Below are 24,067 nucleotides of genomic sequence, written 5' to 3'. Positions count from 1 at the left end.
CTTGTTAGCCAAAAACAGGTGAAGGGTCAACGATGGCAAAAACGGCACTAACCAGTGTAACCACGGCAACAAGCATACTGGTATATTGTATATACTTGTTTATTGCCAATCACTGCTATACTACAGCCCCTGAAGACCACAGTACCTTCATTTGGTCTTGATTTATGTTCCTTGGTTGTAGTGAGCTGTAGAGATCTTTCCCTCGCTGACTTTTATAAGACAAATCTGTTTGAAGCGTCACAGCCCCCAGCAGTCCTGTACACAAATCTGTAACTACAAATATGCAGAGAAAACTACGTCCATATGTGTCACAGACTGTTCAAGGGAAATAACCCAACGTATATGCACAACATGTTTTTCCTTTAAAGGGCCAATGAACCGTAGTAAAAGGCAACTTGTAACAGTCACAGATAGATATATATGTAAACCCACCATGACAGATCTTTAAATATATTTGACATTGTATTTACATTTACCCGGCAGCTGAGTGTGAGCTGTTGGGTTCTGTTATGATCCATTAAAGGGCTCATTCTCACACACAGATTTATTTTGTTGCATTTTCTAGTGAAGACTTCAAACTGTTTTAAACGGTTTACAATCGAGGATTTTTGTAGCTGATGTGAAGCGTTTTATTTTGTTAACTTTAACTGAGATACAATTCAAACTAATTTACTGCCAGATCCTGAACACAGGAAGCGAATCAAACGTTTGAAAGCCGTCACAAAACACTTGTGAACAAGCCCCAGGGGGTATATTTGCTAAACTGCGGGTTTGAAAAAGTGGAGATGTTTCCTATAGCAACCAATCGGATTCTAGTTATTATTTATTGAGCACATTCTACATTATAGGCAACATCTCCACTTTTTTTCAAAACCGCAGTTTAGTAAATATACCCCAGGACTTAAACTGGTCGTAGTATCCTTCAATAAATCCTTCTCCCATCATTACAGTTTTGTCCAAAATAAATTCTTATTTCCACATATGTATTATTCTTGCCAGTAGCTCTTATAGAAATAAGTTTATATACTAGGTTTAGTGATGTACAATGCTGCTTGCTGTGTGGACGGGCTTGTTTCAGGTCGTCTGGGGGTAAATGGATTTTTTTGTAAAAGGAAAAAAAAATAAATCAGTTGACACTTTAAGTGGTAATAACACTGAGACGTGTGATTACCAGCTTCCAACCGCTCAGTCACTCCTCTTCTGTATTATAAGGCAAACAAATCCTCTTCCCCTGCTCACTTTTTATTAAACAGTGTTTTCTCTCTACCTTAAAGAGAGTAACAGCTTTCATTATGTTTAAACAAATAAACTTATCCTCTGCGCCCCCGTTTGTTCTTCTCTGTGCCCCTGTCTGTTCTTCTCTGCCCCCCTGTCTGTTCTCCTCTGCCCCCCTGTCTGTTCTCCTCTGCGCCCCTGTCTGTTCTCCTCTGCGCCCCTGTCTGTTCTCCTCTGCGCCCCTGTCTGTTCTCCTCTGCGCCCCTGTCTGTTCTCCTCTGCTCCCCCTGTCTGTTCTCCTCTGCTCCCCCTGTCTGTTCTCCTCTGCTCCCCCTGTCTGTTCTCCTCTGCTCCCCCTGTCTGTTCTCCTCTGCTCCCCCTGTCTGTTCTCCTCTGCTCCCCCTGTCTGTTCTCCTCTGCGCCCCTGTCTGTTCTCCTCTGCGCCCCTGTCTGTTCTCCTCTGCGCCCCTGTCTGTTCTCCTCTGCGCCCCTGTCTGTTCTCCTCTGCGCCCCTGTCTGTTCTCCTCTGCTCCCCCTGTCTGTTCTCCTCTGCGCCCCTGTCTGTTCTCCTCTGCGCCCCCTGTCTGACCTCCTCTGCGCCCCCTGTCTGACCTCCTCTGCGCCCCCTGTCTGACCTCCTCTGCTCCCCCTGTCTGTTCTCCTCTGCTCCCCCTGTCTGTTCTCCTCTGCTCCCCCTGTCTGTTCTCCTCTGCTCCCCCTGTCTGTTCTCCTCTGCTCCCCCTGTCTGTTCTCCTCTGCTCCCCCTGTCTGTTCTCCTCTGCTCCCCCTGTCTGTTCTCCTCTGCTCCCCCTGTCTGTTCTCCTCTGCTCCCCCTGTCTGTTCTCCTCTGCTCCCCCTGTCTGTTCTCCTCTGCTCCCCCTGTCTGTTCTCCTCTGCTCCCCCTGTCTGTTCTCCTCTGCTCCCCCTGTCTGTTCTCCTCTGCTCCCCCTGTCTGTTCTCCTCTGCCCCCCCGTCTGTTCTCCTCTGCTCCCCCTGTCTGTTCTCCTCTGCTCCCCCTGTCTGTTCTCCTCTGCTCCCCCTGTCTGTTCTCCTCTGCCCCCCCTGTCTGTTCTCCTCTGCTCCCCCTGTCTGTTCCCCTCTGCTCCCCCTGTCTGTTCCCCTCTGCTCCCCCTGTCTGTTCCCCTCTGCTCCCCCTGTCTGTTCCCCTCTGCTCCCCCTGTCTGTTCCCCTCTGCTCCCCCTGTCTGTTCCCCTCTGCTCCCCCTGTCTGTTCTCCTCTGCCCCCCATGTCTGTTCTCCTCTGCCCCCCATGTCTGTTCTCCTCTGCTCCCCCCGTCTGTTCTCCTCTGCCCCCCACGTCTGTTCTCCTCTGCTCCCCCCGTCTGTTCTCCTCTGCTCCCCCCGTCTGTTCTCCTCTGCTCCCCCCGTCTGTTCTCCTCTGCTCCCCCCGTCTGTTCTCCTCTGCTCCCCCTGTCTGTTCTCCTCTGCCCCCCCTGTCTGTTCTCCTCTGCTCCCCCTGTCTGTTCTCCTCTGCTCCCCCTGTCTGTTATCCCCCTCACCCTATCCGTTATCCGGTCCCCCATCCGTTCTCCTCGGTCCAATATCTTTACCCTGTGAAGCCTACAGGCAGATTCCTCCAGTTCTCTCCAGGCTGATGGAATGTGCTGTGTGTAAAACAGAGCGTCCACCCTCAGCAGTAATTACAGGACAGTGGGTTAATCCTTCACTAATCTGCACAACAGTGTTTAGCAGTCAGTTAGGTGATTTGTCTGTCATTTAAATCTATAAATAGTGAAGCTGATTTTACACAGACCGTCTGCTGAGAAACTAGAAAATGATCCATGTTCATCATCATCATCATCAACATTTATTTATATAGCGCCAGCAAATTCCGAGTCTTTAATGTGAATGTACAGGCTACACTCACTATTATTAATATATTACCTCTCACCCACTACTATTAATATATAGACTCTCACTCACCAGTATTAATATATAGACTCTCACTCGCCATTAGTAATATATAGACCCTCACTCGCCATTAGTAATATATAGACTCTCACTCACCACTTCTAATGTATCTTGTGCAGAACTTACATTCTAAAGTGTTATATTAAAATGTAATTGGATTACAGGGCAAACATCCCCATGTAAAACATTTAAATTACCCCCTATGGTGCCATGATAATGTAACTGCCCTCTGATATTCTGCCTCATTGCTCAGTAAATCTGTTCAGATCTTCCACCAAAACCGAATATTTTCTAAAATAAAATGTGTTTTTTAACATTTTTTTTATAACATGTCTTTGCAATGTAGAGCAACTGTAATAATGCATGTTATATACAGTGGGTATTAGTAACCTCATGATAAATGTATTTAATGAAAAAAACACTTTTTTTTAAAAACAAAAATGTTTTATTATTAATGACGATTATTAAACGGTGACAATAATTAATTACCCTTTTTTTTTCTGTGCGTTCTGCTGGGACTTTATATTGCACATAAGTGTTGTACGTATCCTGCAGTGTTGTCTGTCTCAATACGGCCAGTGCCGTACGTGCAGAACGTCCCTACACCCGTATTCACCAAGAGACGTCTCTTCAGCTACACTACTAGCTGAATACAGACGTATACCCCAATTAGGTGCGTTTTTAAAATATTGCACAATTCGTTCATTCTCCGTAATGAATCAGGCCCTGTGTAAGCGAGCAATTGCCCCCTTGATTAAATTATTGGTTACCCCAAACTTTAGCAGCCACTGGACAGTTGCCGTAGTTATTGCCCAGTGGCTCCCAGCATTGTGGGGGGGTCACGTCTTACTGCAGACCTGCTTCGTGTCGGTGAGATAAATATTTGTTTGGTTGCTATCGGTTACCTTTGTGTTTCTTACACGGTATAATAAAATAAGTCTTCTAACGTCTGCAGTCGCCTCCCCCGTGCACGTTACACGCTCATCCCCTGTAATCACACTCAGCAAACATGTACGGTGAAGACGCAGATTACCTCTCACCTTAGAAGCTGATTTGAGGTTTATCCTGGAGGGTATTATAGCTGACATTAATGAGTCTATTCAAGGTTTACCTTATCGGCTCTTTTTCTTTTTCACAGAATTCATTTTTCCTTTTTTCACTCCAATAATAGACCAATCTAATTGTAGAACTGATAAATAACTATTTATATTCTTGATTCTACATGTAATTGTCTGTATCTCATGTAATTGTCTGAATCTCCTGTAATTGTCTGTATCTCATGTAATTGTCTGTATCTCATGTAATTGTCTGTATCTCATGTAATTGTCTGAATCTCCTGTAATTGTCTGTATCTCATGTAATTGTCTGTATCTCCTGTAATTGTCTGTATCTTTGCACACTGAGCGGCAGCCACCTGTACAGGGTCCATTATAGGAAAGTGTCTGGTCATGCTGAGCGTTATTGTTCGACAATAGCCCGAAGAGCCATCGTTTGCCTAATTCTATGATATGGTTGAGTCTTGTGTCTGTGATTCCTGGATTTGCAATGTATTAATTTAATCCACACTGTTCCCTTAGCTTGTACTTGTATAAGAGAAGCTACTGCTGACTGGTCTGTGCCCTGTATCATTTTCTATGCATCATTCTGTTGGGATCATTAGCTGGTTATCCCCTAGAAGATAACTTGTCTTGAAGGGAGGATATGTCTTATATCAATGCAGGGCTTGTCTGGGCTTCATGTTTATATAAAAACATAGATGTGCAAATTATTCTGCTTAGTGAACTTTTATTTCATTGTAGACCCAGACTTATACGGGTGATTGGCAGCTGAATGAAAACATGAGGTATTAGTTCATTTTTTGATCAAAACTTTTAAGCCTGCATCCCAGCGTCAAGGGCACCTCATTATATGCAGGTCCTACACTGACCTATATGCTTTAAACACCATTAAAATGCAGTTAAATCAGATGCACTCACCTCCCAGGTATAGGGGTTTACATCTAGCAAGGGCTGGCTTGTGAGCCACACCCCAATGTGCCTGAAATACGCTTGATGGACAGCTGCTATGACAATAAGCCAATATTTTGAAACAAAACGCGAGACGCCGGGACACAGGCTTAAATGTTTTGATCAAAATATGAACTAATACCTCATGTTTTCATTTTGCTAGACACACACATATATGCAGTGTAAAGGATAAGCGCTGACAACTGTCTTTTGGTTTTGTATACATATATGGGCATTTATATTGCCACGCAGCTGGTACCATATATAATGTGGCATATACCGAGCACGGGCTTGTTTTTTCTCTAAACTGACATTTTGCTTACTTTTGTACAATGTCTATATACTGCAACACTGCCATCTAGAGGCGACATTATCCTGAAATGTAATCAAATTCCCAGATATTTTTTCAAATATTTTTAATATGTTGTTAATGCTCTGTCGTTATTGCTATGTTCCATTTGACACTGCAGTCTTGCTTAGTCTAGCTTTATATCGCCTTCACCTGCAGAAGTGTTGCCTCTGGTCGAGTTCTACCTGGAAGAAGGAATCTCCGACGATGAGGCCATGTCACTTATCGACCTGGAAGCTCCGAGAAGCAACGCCAAAAAGGACAGATGGCAGGAAATGTCCTCGGCTGGTATCCTTACTGTCGGCTGGAGGTGTAAGATGTATGGCGGGTAGCTGTAATGTATGATGGTAGGCTGTGATTACGCACTGGGAGATGGGGTAAGCTACTGATTTCTGATGATGGACAGCAGAATCAGCCAATCACAAAACACTGAGGTTGAGGGTGGTGCTGAGAACTGCACTGTGGAGAGAGTTGTCAGGGGCGGCTGAGCTGAAAGACAAGTGTACAAATAGCTGACCCCATTAAGAATGTGAGTTTGTACATAGCTTTGTTTCCACGATATGACTTCAAGGCAATGACACCAGCTACAGGTTAGAAGAAACTAAATGTCAAAAAATACATGGTCTGTGATCATTACATTCTGTCCGGGTGACCTAATCTCCCTTATATAAGTTTACTGTACATAGTAAGCTCTACTTGTTTTCAAGTTATGGCCTTAAACATTGATAAGACACACAAACGTTGAGACTGGACGATGATGAAGAAACCATTTTGGACGGTGACCCTTTCTCAGCTAAGCTAAGTTTTGAGGTAAGTTTCCTGTTTACGTGAGGACTGTGACCCTACAGCTTGCACTCCGGTATCATACAGACCCTGTGTCGTAAAATACTGTTATGTGTCACAAGTGGACCTGGCCTATGTAAAGACACAACTCAGACGGGTGGAGCGAGTGCAAAGTGTGACAGATTTATAATTCAAAATTATATAGAAGTCTGACCGCCTAAAAACAGATCTTGGATGACCAGAAATTGGACTGATTAAAATAGTTTTCTCTGGAAGAAAATCTGGAGATCTTCCCCTATCGCACCTGTATGTACTATGATCTTGTTACACATTGTAGATTATCCGGTATTTGCAGCACTTTTGGGCACGGTCCCTATCATGGATTGCCCTGTTCTCCTTGAAAATGTAAAATATTAAAAATATATATAATTGCCAGATTTTAAAAAGAATAAACCGTGAATATTTTCTTTCCACCTTAGACTTAAAGTATTCACAATAACCAAACATTGGTGCTATATATGTAATGTATGCGGTAGGATTTCCGGCAGTAAGTCTTGATTGGTTAAGTTGGACTAATACAGCCTATATGACACATGTGGAGGCGTGTCTTGGTTAGCCCCGCCCCCACCTAAGTGACCTTTTTGTGATGGTGTGTGTGTGTGTATGGGTCCAGATGGGCCATCTTATCGCCTCATTTTAGGATTACTCTGGTGACGCTTAGTGACACAGTCTTATAAAATGTACACATCTTACCTATATCCCATTCCTTCTAAAGATCGCTTTTCATACATTCACTTTGTAGCAAGGGGGCTCGGAGTTTGTCCCAGTGGTTGTGTCTCACACAGTCCTGAGGTCGATGAGCCGGAGGGACGTCATGGTAAAACGCTGGCCGAGGCCGCTGAAGTGGCAGTATTACCGGTCCCTGCTCCCCGATGTCTCCATCACCATGTGTCAGTCCTGCTTCCAGGTACGTATTGTCTGGATGCCCAGAGATGGCAGATATTATTTCCCTTCATAGCATAGGTCCCGTTGCTTGAGACCCCCTCCTTCTATGCTGGGGGCCCCCATCCCCCTTCCTCCGAGGAAGTTAAACCTCCACAGAGGAGTTCGCAATTTGCTGATCAGAGTGAAGAATTATGTTGCAGCTTTTTTTTAGCAACATACTGCAAATCTTATGCTCTAGGACATCCATATGCCTCACATCTCTAAAGAGGTGGCAGCATGACATGTGGGGGGCTATCAGAGGCCCCCGCTGGTATATCTTGTCCTCCTCTGCATAGGTCCAGTTTCCTTAGGAGTCCACATGGCGCTGGACAAGGGGTCCTGAGGGTATAAGCCCCCACTGCACAGGAAGGGAGAGCTGCGTGTTTACAAAGGACATTTTCATAAGCACAAATTTCATTTTAAGATAATAACTAAAGTTCCGTTAATTAGTGACATTGATTTTTATTAGTAACAGTAAATACACTTTAATGACCACAAACCTAAAGTACAACTTATCTTCTATAAAGAAAAATAATTACATTCACTTTAATATTAGTAACATTTGTGTTATTATTATAATAACCAGTTAGTTAATCGCTGATAGACAGTAACACTGAGTAATACATAAGTAGGAAAGGGCCTAATGTGACCTCAGGTAACCTAGCACAATGAGATTAGAAGGTGTTTGTGTTGAGGTATATTAGTGCGTTGAAAGGAAGATTAGTAAATGGTTTATAATGCAGAGTTCAGAACTCTGATTGGTGCAGAACTCTGAGTTCTGCTTCGATCACTGTCCCTTAGAGCTCAGAGCGTTGCTGATTTTCTAGACGCTGCTCAGCGTATTGTCCCAGGCTCCTTCCTGTACTGATCACTGTCCCTTAGAGCTCAGAGCGTTGCTGGTCTTCTAGCTGCTCCTCAGCATATTGTCCCAGGCTCCTTCCTGTACTGATCATTGTCCCTTAGAGCTCAGAGCGTTGCTGGTCTTCTAGACGCTGCTCAGCGTATTGTCCCAGGCTCCCTCCTGTACTGATCACTGTCCCTTAGAGCTCAGAGCGTTGATGGTCTTCTAGCTGCTCCTCAGCTTATTGTCCCAGGCTCCTTCCTGTACTGATCACTGTCCCTTAGAGCTCAGAGCGTTGCTGGTCTTTTAGCTGCTCAGCGTATTGTCCCAGCTCCTTCCTGTACTGATCACTGTCCCTTAGAGCTCAGAGCGTTGCTGGTCTTCTAGCTGCTCCTCAGCATATTGTCCCAGGCTCCTTCCTGTACTGATCACTGTCCCTTAGAGCTCAGAGCGTTGCTGGTCTTCTAGCTGCTCCTCAGCATATTGTCCCAGGCTCCTTCCTGTACTGATCACTGTCCCTTAGAGCTCAGAGCGTTGCTGGTCTTCTAGCTGCTCCTCAGCGTATTGTCCCAGGCTCCTTCCTGTACTGATCACTGTCCCTTAGAGCTCAGAGCGTTGCTGGTCTTCTAGCTGCTCCTCAGCATATTGTCCCAGGTTCCTTCCTGTACTGATCACTGTCCCTTAGAGCTCAGAGCGTTGCTGGTCTTCTAGCTGCTCCTCAGCTTATTGTCCCAGGCTCCTTCCTGTACTGATCACTGTCCCTTAGAGCTCAGAGCGTTGCTGGTCTTCTAGCTGCTCCTCAGCATATTGTCCCAGGCTCCTTCCTGTACTGATCACTGTCCCTTAGAGCTCAGAGCGTTGCTGGTCTTCTAGCTGCTCCTCAGCTTATTGTCCCAGGCTCCTTCCTGTACTGATCACTGTCCCTTAGAGCTCAGAGCGTTGCTGGTCTTCTAGACGCTGCTCAGCATATTGTCCCAGGCTCCTTCCTGTACTGATCATTGTCCCTTAGAGCTCAGAGCGTTGCTGGTCTTCTAGACGCTGCTCTGCGTATTGTCCCAGGCTCCCTCCTGTACTGATCACTGTCCCTTAGAGCTCAGAGCGTTGATGGTCTTCTAGCTGCTCCTCAGCATATTGTCCCAGGCTCCTTCCTGTACTGAGCACTAACCATTAGAGCTCAGAGCGTTGCTGGTCTTCTAGCTGCTCCTCAGCTTATTGTCCCAGCTCCTTCCTGTACTGATCATTGTCCTTTCTCTTCTCCCAGATGTTCCACGCAGAAGACTACGAACTTCTGGTCCTGCAACATAACTGCTGTCCGTATTGCCGGAAACCCATTGAGGAGACCAGCCAGTGACGTAGGGGACAGCGAGCACTACACCAGATCCAACAAAACAAAGGATTCATTTTATTTTTATTGTTTTTTTTTTTATAAATTATTAAATCATTTGTAAAAAGTTCCTGTCTGCTTATTGACAATGTGTTTACTTTTTATTGGTTGCAATATTCTCCCTATGATGGATACAGCCTTAAAGAGCAGCTGTTGCTCACACAGTGGAGGCGGCCATATTGTGCGGTGAACGAAGGTTCTTGAGAATGTAGAACCAGTGACCGGTACAATGATACATTCTCTTGAGAATCTATTTATATACATTTATCTCTACAGAGCCAGCATACTCCACAACACTCTAAAAATAATAATAATATTAAAGCCAGACTGGTATGACCAAATAAAGGGGTAAAAGACCCTGCCTGCAAGTTCACAATAGAGTTCAGCAGTAGAAGAATGTTTTGGTGTGGGTAAGGTGCAGACCACCATCGGCAAGGGCTGCAGGTGAGGCAGTGTCTATGAGAGCCATGTTTCGGTCATTGCCAGTAGGTTGAGGTTGTTAAGGATGAAGAGGTCATGGATGAAGATTAGGTTGTTTCAGATAAAACCTGGATTCCTCAGGACACATGTAAAGGATTTGGGAAGTGATGGAAGACCAGTGATATATTTTGAGATTTGCTGGATTTCTATTGTTCCATTTTGAAATAAAATTCATTGTAAACGGGGGCAGAGAGCTGGATTTGGCGATATATCACCGTCCGCTAGAAGCCGGAGGATTGAGAGGAAAAGATATCGTATGATTTAAAAGGCCACATTTTGTGCCGAGAGGTTGAGGATTTTGCAGTTCAGGAACAAACATAGGAAAGAGGTTTGTGAGTGTTAATTAGAGGAGAGTCGAGTAGTGAGGGGGCAATGTGGATAAAGGAACAATGTCATGCGGGGCAGGAAGGATGTAGTGATTCTAAGGATAATGCCACAGGGGGCATTGGGCCAATTGAAAGGGGCTTGAGAATGAACGGCAACGAACCAAAGCAAATAAACAGAAGGAAGGAGTGAGAAATAACATCAGCAAGTTGCATTGTACGGGTAGTTTCTGGATGTAGCAGATGAAGATTAGAACAAATACATCCCACCTAGACTGACTGATATAGTCTAGCAATAATTAGGCCCATGTCAGCTAATTTGTTATCTGATAAAGACATTTCATGTGCAGAGAGGTAGAGCTGGTAACACAATCGTGTTAGTACAGCGGCATAAACTTTACATCACAGAAGGAACAATAGAGATACATGGAAATGAAACCGATGATTTGGTTTGCAGGAGTTAAATGCAGGTAATGATGGTAGAGACATAACAGGGGACAAAACAATGAATGGGGACAGATCTGCATAAAATGTAGGAATATGAGCAGTAATGTAACTGATTTTCCATCACCTGGGAAGGAAGTCACCTGACCTCCCCTCCTGCTCCTCCATTGGTCTATATTGGGGCAGCATGGTGGCTCAGTGGTTAGCACTTCTGCCTCACAGCGTTGTGGTCATGAGTTCAATTCCCGACCATGACCTTATCTGTTTGTATGTTCTCCCCGTGTTTGCGTGGGTTTCCTTTCCACCGGGTGCTCTGGTTTTCTCCCACACTCCAAAAACATACTGGTAGGTTAATTGACTGCTAACAAATTGACCCTAGTCTGTGTGTGTGTCTGTCTGTGTGTGTGTATGTTAGGGAATTTAGACTGTAAGCCCCAATGGGGCAGGGACTGATGTGAGTGAGTTCTCTGTACAGCGCTGCGGAATCAGTGGCGCTATATAAAAAAAACAGTAATGATGTGATTCAAACCCTGGGCCATAAACGCCTAAAATTGTGCAAAAGTCCTGCACAATTCCAGACCCTAATAGGACTACTGTCTCTGTGCTTGCTGACCGGACTGGCCGTGTGCAATGGCCCAACGCCCTTTTAAATGATATTCATTTGTTTTCATTTATTCTGTCAGTGTGTAAAATGGGCAACTCTGTTTTGAAAGAACCCCCCCTCTTCTCTTGAAAACAAGGGAACTTTTTACATCCAAGGATCTGTCATTGAAGTTATTTTTCTATAGAAAGTCCATTACTGGGCAGACTAATGGCGAACAATCCTTATTTTGTCCTTTTAATAATATGTCTCTGCTTAAAACTATTGTTAGGGTTGAAATTTGTGAGTTCACACTTATGTTACGTTATTGCCACTTTCTCCACAAAAGAGAGAGAATCAAACAGATAGATAGGTGTCTACAACAATTAGATCTACTTTGTCTACTTTAATAATTAGAGGTGAGCAGATCTGTTTCCTCGCACTCCTTCTCCTTCCAAAGGTTTAGTCCGCAGAAAAAGAGATGGAACCGTGTCTCAATGTCTCAGGTCATTAGATGATTGACAGGATTAATGATATCTCTAAACTGCAATCCATGGACAAGCTACTGAGGGATCAGTACACAAAACAATTAACATCTTACCAAACCAGACCTGTACTGGAACCACTGTGACTTACTTTAAATATCATTAGTATCAGCCAGAGCGGATCAGTTAATGTTAATTCTAAATGGTGCATCTGGGAATACACATATACTGCCACATTACTGGTTCTGTTGGCGATACCAGAAGAAAATCAATGAAAAAAATGCATAATTAATTTAATAAATATTTTTTTTCAATAGTTCAAAAATATTTAGATATTTTTAATTTCTTCTTAAACTCCCCCCCCCCCCCTGCAGGATTTGTAGAGGGGGGTTTCCACACCACGCCGCTAGTGGGTGTGACCAGCATGCATGGGGGCGTTGCTATAATTTTAGACAGTGCTTGGCTGCTCTCCAGCTCTTCTATCCCCATCATATACACGGACAATGCTGCGTGCACTACTGTTAGGGGCACACAGCTCTCCCTTTTTGAGCAGAGCCGTGTGAAGCTGGACATACCTCCAAACTGTCCCTACAATCAGGACAAAGTCCTGACTGAGTGTGTCAGCACAATTGACAGACTGTCCTGCTCTCTCCTACCTGTTCTTGCTGCTTTCAATACTTGTTGGGGAGAGATGACTGTGCTCAGTGCAGACAGAAACGATCTGCACACAATCTGCAAAGTGGCTGGTCCCGGGGCAGGGTCCAGCCACCTCAAGCATACAGTACCCTAGGCTGGGAGGGGGGTTTACAGGCACTAGGAAACCCCCCCCCCCCCTTCTCAGTCTGCTTATGCCCCACCATTAGTGGAACTGAAATCCCAAATTGCAACGTTAAGTGGTGATACAAAATCTGCCTAATTGCCACATTTTGATACATTGACCCCTAAGTTCTCTTTCTTTAATGTGTTTCGTAAAAGGCTGAAAAACAAAGTGTAATTGTAGCTGTTTTGCTTTATGATGTCCGGCCTTCCTGTACATAATACTCACAGGTATCACCGGTATTAATGTTGCAGCTCTTAGTCAGCGACTAAAATTCTAAGAGTGAAGCTTAACTTACTACTTGTATTATTATTACTATTATTATTTAAATTATTTTTTGGTTTCACATGTTATCAGAAATTTCAAATGTTTTGCATATGTAACCTATTAATGGATTAAAGAGATTTGTGTTATGTTCCTATAGTAATGTCATTTTTTTTTCTGTGCAATTGTCAGATCAGACCACAGTAAAATTGTGTAAAGTGTACAAAATTCTCCGCAGTCCATGTAACGTCACATTCAAAACTTGCAGATATTTTCACAGTTTGCACGCATGAAAATCGACTGAAAAATGTATTCATCGTAAAACAAATAAAAGTCGATCCATGCAGCTGTGAACAGGTGTAAGATGAGCGTTGGAAGACAATTTGGGCAATTGGTGGTCACGACAAATGACCGTAGAGATCTGCACACAGGCTAACTAAATTTATTGGCATTCCCAAAAGCAATCATATCATTATCAGTTGGATTATTCTCAGGTGTCATGTTGGTTTCAGCACCAAACACAGAGTGATATAAATTAAATATTAGGCCAATTTGATTTTACATATTGAAGCTTATGGCAACATTAGATTCACTAATTTGGTAAATAAGTGAATATAGGGCTATATTCAGATGTTGATATTCCTCCTTAAAGGTTTACTTGCCTGACCTGGATTTTTCCCTATCACTTTTAAACACACTTTCCTCTGCTGTGTTTAACAGTGAGACAGGTGTAGCCTTAATACGTTTATGAGAAGCCAATTAACACTTTGCAACATTAGCTTGGATTACTGTGATTACTGGATACCTAAATCCTCTACTGCTGACACTAGGAAAGGCAGCTTACGTGGGGTGTCATGTTATAAAGTCCAGGGGTCCGTCGCTCACTGTGTAGAGCGGCTCTAGCTGGGAACTTAAGTTTTTTCGGGTCCCTGAGAGACAGGAGAAACACAAAGTGGTTTCTTTCTAGAGGGAGTAGGACTTTAACGAGCTGCCACCATGAACGGAACAGAAGGTCCAAATTTTTATGTTCCCATGTCCAACAAGACTGGGATAGTACGAAGCCCATTTGAATACCCTCAATATTACTTGGCAGAGCCATGGAAGTATTCAGCTTTGGCAGCTTACATGTTCCTGCTCATCCTCCTTGGGCTCCCAATCAACTTCATGACCTTGTATGTTACTGTCCAGCATAAGAAACTCAGAACACCCTTAAACTACATTCTGCTGAATTTGGCGTTTGCCAATCACTTCATGGTCCTGTGTGGTTTCACCATCACGATGTACACCTCAATGCACGGATTCTTCGTCTTTGGCCAGACTGGATGCTACTTTGAAGGTTTCTTCGCTACACTTGGTGGTAAGTAGAAGCTCTTACTCCATGACTTGATGGTGAACACAAGGTTAGTTTAGATGCCTGCTTGGCAATTGTCATTGCACCAGGAGGGTAAAACAAATGATTGATGATCTAGGTAGACTAGAGGAATGGTCAAGAGTGTGGCAACTACAGTTTAATGCCAAAACATGCAAAATCGTGCACTTGGGTCTCAAAAACCCAAAGGCCAAACATAGTATTAATGGCACTATAGTGGAAGCTACTGAGGAGAGGGATCTAGGAGTCACTATTTCAGGTGACATAAAGGCAGGTAAGTAATGTAACAAAGCAATGAGGAAGACAAGTCAGATACTTGGTTACATAGGGAGAGGAATCAGTAGCAGAAAGAAAGAAGTAATAATACCACTGTATAGGTCATTGGTACGGCCTCATCTAGATACTGTGTTCAGTTCTGGAGGCCGTATCTCCAGAAGGATATAAATATATTAGAGACTGTACAAAGAAGGGCAACTAAAATGGTGCATGGTCTACAGCACAAAACTTACCCGGAAAGACTAAAATATTTTATTATGTGTAGTTTGGAGCAGAGAAGGGAAAGGGGGGACATGATAGAAACTTTCATATACAGGGTGATTCAAAAGTCGCAGTACACCCTTTTATTTCAAAAACTCTACAGGAATTGGGCCGATTTCAAGATGGCGCCCATGTTTGGTACATACCGTAAAAGATAGACCATGTCACCCATACCTTACTGGAGTATTCAGGTTTCCCAATTTCCTGTAGAGTTTTTAAAATAAAAGGGTTTACTGCGACTTTTGAATCAAGGTGCAGGAGGGAAACATTCTACAAAGGAAGAGAAGTATTAGAACACGAGGACATGTACTGACACTGGGGGGAAGAGAAGTATTAGAACACGAGGACATGTACTGACACTGGGGGGAAGAGAAGTATTAGAACACGAGGACATGTACTGACACTGGGGGGAAGAGAAGTATTAGAACACGAGGACATGTACTGACACTGGGGGGAAGAGAAGTATTAGAACACGAGGACATGTACTGACACTGGGGGGAAGAGAAGTATTAGAACACGAGGACATGTACTGACACTGGGGGGAAGAGAAGTATTAGAACACGAGGACATGTACTGACACTGGGGGGAAGAGAAGTATTAGAACACGAGGACATGTACTGACACTGGGGGGAAGAGAAGTATTAGAACACGAGGACATGTACTGACACTGGGGGGAAGAGAAGTATTAGAACACGAGGACATGTACTGACACTGGGGGGAAGAGAAGTATTAGAACACGAGGACATGTACTGACACTGGGGGGAAGAGAAGTATTAGAACACGAGGACATGTACTGACACTGGGGGGAAGAGAAGTATTAGAACACGAGGACATGTACTGACACTGGGGGGAAGAGAAGTATTAGAACACGAGGACATGTACTGACACTGGGGGGAAGAGAAGTATTAGAACACGAGGACATGTACTGACACTGGGGGGAAGAGAAGTATTAGAACACGAGGACATGTACTGACACTGGGGGGAAGAGAAGTATTAGAACACAAGGACATGTACTGACACTGGGGGGAAGAGAAGTATTAGAACACGAGGACATGTACTGACACTGGGGGGAAGAGAAGTATTAGAATACGAGGCCAAGTACTGACACTGGGGGGAAGAGAAGTATTAGGACACGAGGACATGCACTGACACTGGGGGGAAGAGAAGTATTAGGACACGAGGACATGTACTGACACTGGGGGGAAGAGAAGTATTAGAACATGAGGACATGTACTGACACTGGGGGGAAGAGAAGTATTAGAACACGAGGACATGTACTGACACTGGAGGGAAGAGAAGTATCAAAACACGAGGACATGTACTGACACTGGGGGGAAGAGAAGTATTAGAACACGAGGACATGTACTGACACTGGAGGGAAGAGAAGTATCAAAACACGAGGACATGTACTGACACTGGGGGGAAGAGAAGTATTAGAACACGAGGACATGTACTGACACTGGGGGGAAGAGAAGTATTAGAACATGAGGACATGTACTGACACTGGGGGGAAGAGAAGTATTAGAACACGAGGACATGTACTGACACTGGGGGGAAGAGAAGTATTAGAACACGAGGACATGTACTGACACTGGAGGGAAGAGAAGTATTAGAACACGAGGACATGTACTGACACTGGGAGGGAAGAGAAGTATTAGAACACGAGGACATGCACTGACACTGGGGAGAAGAGAAGTATTAGAACACGAGGACATGTACTGACACTGGGGGGAAGAGAAGTATTAGAACACGAGGACATGTACTGACACTGGGAGGGAAGAGAAGTATTAGAACACGAGGACATGTACTGACACTGGGGGGAAGAGAAGTATTAGAACACGAGGACATGTACTGACACTGGGGGGAAGTAGGTTCAGAGGAAATATGAAGAAAAACTACTTCACAGTAAGGGTAGTGGATAAGTGGAATAGCCTCCATCAGAGGTGGTAGAGGCTAATACAGTAGAGTAGTATAAACATGCTTGGGATAGACATAAGGATATCCTTATAAAGAACTAAGGATCAAATAGGGTTTGAAGTTACCATAGGTTAAAAAATAGGCAGACTAGATGGGCCAAGAGGTTCTTATCTGTCGTCAAATTCTATAGCTATGGAAGGAACGTCTCTAATCTGTGCTGCACATGTTTTTGAATCGGTCTATTGGATTCTTATCGAAAGACGAATTCCTCATGTCTGTGCTTCTTCTCGACAGGTGAAATCTCCCTTTGGTCCTTGGTGGTTTTGGCCATTGAGCGATACGTGGTGGTCTGCAAGCCCATGAGCAACTTCCGATTTGGGGAGAACCATGCTATCATGGGAGTGGTCTTTACCTGGATTATGGCCTTGTCATGTGCTGCTCCTCCCCTCTTTGGGTGGTCAAGGTATGTATAGAACCAGAAGATTTTTTTTTTTGTTTACATGAAACAACCCGTAGTGTTTCATATATATAATAATAACAATTATAATAATATAATACTATTTATCATGTATACAGATATACGTTTTAACAAAAACATTAATCTACATAGCAAATGTATTTTCCTGGAAATGTACAAATTTATCGATAGAAATGTCAAATAAAAAAGACTGTAGAACAACCCCTGAATATACACGTTGATCAGAGGAAGTCAAGGAATCCTGGGAGTTGTAGTTCCAAAGCTGGCTTTGAAAAGAAAAGCCTTGCTTCAGATATCTTCCGTTCAAGGAAGATCCTGAACATTTTCAATATGTATTTTATAGAAATATGTTACTCCGTATTCTAGGCCCCATGACGAGGTTTGTGGCTGGGGATCACTGTTCCTGACACTTGTGTCTAATTTCAGGTACATCCCTGAGGGCATGCAATGCTCATGTGGGGTTGACTACTATACTCTGAAACCCGAAGTCAACAATGAGTCCTTTGTCATCTACATGTTCATCGTTCACTTCTTCATTCCCCTAGTTGTCATTTTCTTCTGCTACGGCCGACTGGTGTGCACTGTGAAAGAGGTACGAGCCCAGCTACTTGATGGTTTCCACCTATGATCACATTTTTTATCATCCCTTATAACCGCCTTGCTCCATCTTTTCTAAACTTTAGACCTAGCAGCCTTTGAACCCCAATCCTCTGAAACTCTTTATTTCTAAAGTAAATGGTTTCGGTTGATCCAACAACAGGAGTTGACTGTCAGTGCAATCATCCTCAATGGCACACCTTCCTAACGAGAGCAATTATATCCTGTCAATCAATAAATATAAACATAATAATCCGGCAAATGAATACACAGAAATCATACACAAATGTTTATTGGTTGACTGGATTATTATTATTCTCAAAGGAACCTAAAGACTGCATTGTATTGTATGTCACGAGTGCTTACTGCACCAGCGCACAGTGGGGGCAGCCATTATGTGAGATAAACCATGAGGAGAATGCAGCCTATCATCACCCAGGCACCATTTCCTAGTGAATCTATAGGTTGCGCTCTCATGAATATTGGTTGAGATCACAAAGTGGCTGCCTCGACTGTAAGAAGGCGAGAAGGTACGTGGACACCGTTCATCCCGCGTCTCTCTGATCTCCATAGGCCGCAGCTCAACAGCAGGAATCAGCCACCACCCAGAAGGCAGAGAAAGAGGTCACCCGAATGGTTGTCATCATGGTCGCTTTCTTCCTGATTTGTTGGGTGCCCTACGCCTCCGTTGCATTCTTCATCTTCACCCACCAAGGCTCTGAATTTGGCCCAGTCTTCATGACCCTGCCAGCTTTCTTTGCCAAGAGCTCTGCCATCTACAACCCTGTCATCTACATTATGCTGAACAAACAGGTAAAGAGCTATTATAATATGACCTCTCCAAATGTCCTCCTAACCAACCCCCAGGTGTCTATATTCTGGCTTCTCAAAGCTCTAACCCACATAGAATCCCATAATCCACCTCTGGGCTGGCTCAAGGGGACGACAAATGAGGCAACCGCCTAAGGCCCTTATGATTAAAAGCCCCATATGTTAAAATTAATGGGTTAAATTTATTTTGCCCCAACTAATTCTTTGTTAATTTACAGTTTTTCCCATCCACCATAGTAGCCACATGGAGAGATCGTACCTGGACTATTCTGTGCCATGTTTTAAAATTAACAATTACTTTCAGTGGGATTCATTCTTGTGTATTTTTGAAATTAAGGCTCTTTTTGATCTTGCGGGACGGTCCTAATAACTTATGTTAATGTATTTTTCCTTGATAGATGGGACTTTATTTGTGTAGGAACTTTGATAAATAGTTTGGGTTATAGAGAGATATTTATGCAGGTTTTTATTGGAGGGTCTGTCTGTATATTATTTTCATCCCTGGTTTGGAATTTGTAGAGCTGCTCCTTGTGATCTTGTCCAGTTAATCTTTGTGATAACCTCTAAGGCCTTTCTTCTTCCAATGGACCATGTGGCAATATGATATTCTTTAAATTATTATTTCATTCATTACTCCTTCCCCATAATTCCAGCTCCTTCCATTGTCTCTAGTCCTACCTTTCATAAGACCTGACTTTCACATCCTCTCCCATAACCACATGACCTTCCTGTCCCACAGCCTCATTACCTTACTGGCCTTCTTCCTGTCCCACAACTTCATGCCCTTACTGTCCCACAACTCCATGCCCTTCCTGTCCCACAACTCCATGCCCTTCCTGATCCACAACTCCATATCCTTCCTGTCCCACAACTCCATGCCCTTCTTGTCCCACAATTCCATATCCTTCCTGTCCCACAACTCCATGCCCTTCCAGTCCCACAACTCCATGCCCTTCCTGTCCCACAATTCCATATCCTTCCTGTCCCACATCTCCATGCCCTTCCTGTCCCACAACTCCATGCCCTTCCTGCCCCACAACTCCATATCCTTCCTGTCCCACAACTCCATGCCCTTCCTGATCCAGAACTCCATATCCTTCCTGTCCCACAACTCCATACCCTTCCTGATCCACAGCTCCATGTCCTTCCTGTCCCACAACTCCATGCCCTTTCTGTCCCACAACTCCATGCCCTTCCTGTCCCACAACTCCATATCCTTCCTGTCCCACAACTCCATGCCCTTCCTGTCCCACAACTCCATGCCCTTCCTGTCCCACAACCCCCTGCCCTTCCTGATCCACAACTCCATGCCCTTCTTGTCCCACAACTCCATATCCTTCCTGTCCCACAACTCCATGCCCTTCCTGATCCAGAACTCCATGCCCTTCCTGTCCCACAACTCAATGCCCTTCCTGTCCCACAACTCCATGCCCTTCCTGTCCCACAACTCCATGCCCTTCCTGATCTACATCTCCATAGCCTTCCTGTCCCACAACTCCATGCCCTTTCTTTCCCATAACCTCATTACCTTACTGGCCTTATTTCTGCCCCACAACTCCATGCCATTACTTCCTTTCCTGCCCTACATCCTGCCCCTCAACTTCCATCCTATAATGGTCACTGTCTTCCTCCCACAGTTCCGTAATTGTATGATCACCACCCTGTGCTGTGGCAAGAATCCCTTTGGTGATGAGGATGGCTCCTCTGCAGCCACCTCCAAGACGGAAGCTTCTTCTGTTTCTTCCAGCCAGGTTTCTCCTGCATAAGACCTTCATCCAGGCCTGTCGCTGGGTCCGCTGCCTCACAAAGCTCCCACCGCCCCGACTCCTTGTTGCTAAGGCAACGAAATTCTGCAAAGTATAATATATACTATAATATAATTGTAATGAGTGATTTGAACCTTATCTGTCCCACAAGAGGTAAGAACCTCCCCAGACCCCTTTGCTGCTGGTACTGGCCACGTTAAATTGCTTTGCAAGGCAATGGGGCCATTGCGGCAGCGAAGGGGTTATATTCAGAATATGCTGAGAATTTGGTCAAGACTGTAAATATCTTAAGGCAAAGGTCCCGCTAGTGTGGGACATGCCTCCCAGAAAGACTCAACGCAATGTCCCTGTAGCTGTCAGGTCTTGGGGATGACGTACCCAATGCTGCACGGTCTCTGGCCAGTTCATACCTCTCATTTTTGCAATGCAACAGAAGATAAGAATATTTTTTTTTTGTAATATAACATCAGATTTCTAGTTATCTTTCTGCTTTCTGTTTATTTATTTATTATTTTTGGTAAGGTCTGATAGCGAGGATAGACAGACAGACCCTTTGCACCTGTAATAAACAGCACTTTGCAAGTAAAAAAATAAAATAAAAAATGTCTGCTTTTTATTTAAGTGAAGATGCTCTTTTTATAAAAATTGGCCATGTCCACCCCCTTCCGCCCCTACAGATTTGACCTCTTCATCCAGAAATCTCTTTAAATTGCCACCGGCAATAATTATCTGTCAACTGCCAATATGAGACCACTGGGGCACATGTGGAAAATTAAGTCCTCCTATTTCATTTACTCCCATTCCAAAAAAGTCTTATTGCAATAATGAGAACCCATCAATCCCAGGTACATTCATCTTCCATTGACATCCTTGTGATGCCAAAATTATTGGCAAAGGGAGACACCCTATTACTAACGCCACTTGGCATAATTGCCTGACACCTAATATCTAATTAATGTGACTGTCAGGAGACGGGCTACGGTCCAAAATTCTGTCCGCTGAAATAGAGCCATCCTCTGTACGTTCAATAAATATGTCTTTGTTTGAAGAGCTTACATTCTAAATCATGAAGGCTGCAAGACCTCCTTTCCTCTTCAATCAACCTTTGCTTTATTCCTTTAAAATATTTTGCAGAATTTGCAGATACCTCTTCACCTCTGGGCCGATATTCCCTCAAGAACATGTACAAATACCCATTAAACTCTCTTAGTTGCCAGCATATCTCTGTATGATAACGGTTCATTGTCTGCCTCCTGCCATGGGGTGTAGACCAATGTCGTACCTGATTCTGTGGCAGCTTTTTTTTTCTTTCCTCTTAACAATCTTCCTTCCGAGAAAACATTATTTAAGATCAATTTAATATTATCAGCTTCTCTTTCTATATTTAGACCCCCCACTCACATCTCTACTCGGCAGTGAAATTGTTGAACAACTTACCGGAATGTTGGACACCGGGGTCGGTTTCAAAACTTCAAGAAAAAGTGGAAGCGTTGCCCATAGCAACCAATCAGATTCTAGCTATCATTTATCTAGTACATTCTATAAAATGATAGCTAGAGTCTGATTGGTTGCTAAGGGCAACACCTCCACTTTTCATTTTTTAGAAGTTTTAGTAAATCTCCCACCATTCTTTTGTTTAATTTCCCAGACTGATGCTGTGGAAATGGAGATTGTAGTTATAATGAGGCAGGTTTATACTTGTACGAGAAGCAAGTTCAGCATAGGTAAAGGTCGACAGGAGGGGGGGGCAGAATGCTCTGTTCCCCCCTTAATGAACCCCATAAAAAAAATTCCAAGATGTGGAATTTGTCTGTGTTACTGTAACAATTCTGAAACGTTTGTAAATAGAAATAACCTTGTAAGATTTGTGTAGGTGTGTATGGATATATATTCACCTGTATACATGTACATGCACATACAGACAGGTCTATACTCTGTACACGTGTGTGGACATACAGTGTCACGGTGGGAATATGAATACTGTAATACAATATTTCCTAAGTGTAGTCATTGATTTTCTGTACAATGTTCTAGAGGATAATTCCACATAAAAACATTTCCTGCTTAAAATTTCTGTCTCTTTCTCTGTCTCTGTGGGATGATACTAACCGGCTGGGTCGACCACACAAGGCGGGTGATAGAGGGATAGTGGGAATCCATTTTTTTGAAGTCATACACTAGTTTTCGCGGCCTGTATAAATATTTCCAAAAATCCGTCCACTGTGACATCAGTGAGTCTATTCGTCATGTGGCTGGTTCCTAATGAGTCGATAGGAAAAATGACACAATTGACAGGCTTCGTAGGCTACAACAAAATGGCTGCGTGACCTGAGTGTGCTTTTAATAAACATATTAATTGCTGCACAAACTCACTTACCATATATATAACAGATGAAGACTTATCTTGGTGGCTGCCAGTTCCTGTCACCCTTACAATGGGATCTAGTTATACCACACTGAAATACAATATTTAACACAAACATGTCTAATGCTGTGGTTTAGGTGAACTGTATAACTGATCAGACATTGTAGACCTGCCAACGTGATCATTATTTCACAGTGTGAGCCCTTGGATTGAGGCACATGGATGGTGCTACGGTATAAAGGTTAAAATTAATGCACAGGGCAATGGCACAATGAAAATGTGACTATGGTCACACAAAAAAGGAGATGCTTATTACACCGGAAACTGAATACCTAGCTTATTAAGCACTATGCAGGGGCAAACTCAGGATTTGCAGACGGGGGTTTCCACACCACGCCGCCAGTGGGCGTGACCAGCATGCATGGAGGCGTGGCTATAATTTTAGAGAGTGCTTGGCTGCTCTCCAACTCTCCCTATCTCCATAATATACATGCGTGCCCTACTGTTAGGTGCATGAAACTTTCTCTTTTTTTTCGAGAAGAGCCATGTGAAGCGGGGGTAGGGTCCAGCCACCTCAATTATACAGTAACCCTAACCCCCCCCCCCCCTCCCTCTGTTTGCTTATGCTATGATAAACAGAATAAACTTAAACATATCAACAAACTAATGATATACTACATATGCAATGCTGCCAGCTGCCTATTGGCGCAGTCCCAAACCCCCCGAGCTTGGGTCAGTCCGGTATGGGATCGTAAGCCGGGTACACACCGATGCAATCCTACGTCAGATGCGATTTCTGTATTCAAAATTTGCCCGACAACGTTCCATTGTTGAATATGATTTTTAGGCAGTTTATCAAATCAAATCAAACGATACATTGTGCTTTGGTAGATAAAACATTATGGTGGGAGCCTACACACTAATGCAGTATCTGAGCAAATGTCGTTTATCATGTGACCTGCAGGATAATTGCATAGACGTGAACCCAGCTTTAACCCACGTTACCCCTAACAAAATACTGGTTGGGTTTTCGACAAGTTATCTATATCATACAAATAAATTGGTAGATCCGCTGGGAATGGCCTTTAATGGCTCTTAAACCAGATCTGGGCGTCTCCTTCAGACTCTGTATACATTTAATAAAATACACTCACTTTAAAAACATAAGTACATATGTATCCCCTAAAGAAGAGCAATGTAGCCAGTTTCTCTACCAGGACCACTGGGGATAATCACATCATAAACAGAAGGATCAGCGTATTGAATGCCAAGACCTCTGTTATATAATACTCCCCCAGAAGATTAAAGGTGAGTTACGTTA

The 24,067-nt window shown here is 43.7% G+C and overlaps 2 protein-coding genes across 2 annotated transcripts in view; both read left to right on the top strand.

The window, feature by feature from the left end:
* IFT122 (intraflagellar transport 122) overlaps window positions 1-9,562 on the top strand; it is a 55,356-nt gene extending 45,794 nt beyond the window's left edge. The window contains exons 26-29 of the mRNA XM_075183713.1: window positions 5,661-5,789; window positions 6,232-6,311; window positions 7,087-7,251; window positions 9,371-9,562. Of these exons, the coding sequence (XP_075039814.1) occupies window positions 5,661-5,789; window positions 6,232-6,311; window positions 7,087-7,251; window positions 9,371-9,460 (464 nt within the window). The 3' untranslated portion in view covers window positions 9,461-9,562. The remainder of the gene's footprint in view (window positions 1-5,660; window positions 5,790-6,231; window positions 6,312-7,086; window positions 7,252-9,370) is intronic.
* Window positions 9,563-13,764: 4,202 nt separating this feature from the next.
* Window positions 13,765-22,451, top strand: RHO (rhodopsin). Its single transcript, XM_075183712.1, has 5 exons — window positions 13,765-14,243; window positions 17,004-17,172; window positions 17,614-17,779; window positions 18,358-18,597; window positions 20,253-22,451. The coding sequence occupies exons 1-5, from the start codon at window positions 13,883-13,885 to the stop codon at window positions 20,379-20,381; spliced, it is 1,065 nt and encodes a 354-aa protein (XP_075039813.1). The 5' UTR covers window positions 13,765-13,882; the 3' UTR covers window positions 20,382-22,451.
* Window positions 22,452-24,067: the final 1,616 nt, after the last annotated feature.

The sequence above is a fragment of the Mixophyes fleayi genome, chromosome 8, assembly GCF_038048845.1.
Source record: "Mixophyes fleayi isolate aMixFle1 chromosome 8, aMixFle1.hap1, whole genome shotgun sequence".
In the NCBI taxonomy this organism is placed as follows: Eukaryota; Metazoa; Chordata; class Amphibia; order Anura; family Limnodynastidae; genus Mixophyes; species Mixophyes fleayi.
Note: the sequence above shows the minus strand (reverse complement) of the source record. Positions and strands in the feature narration are given on the sequence as shown.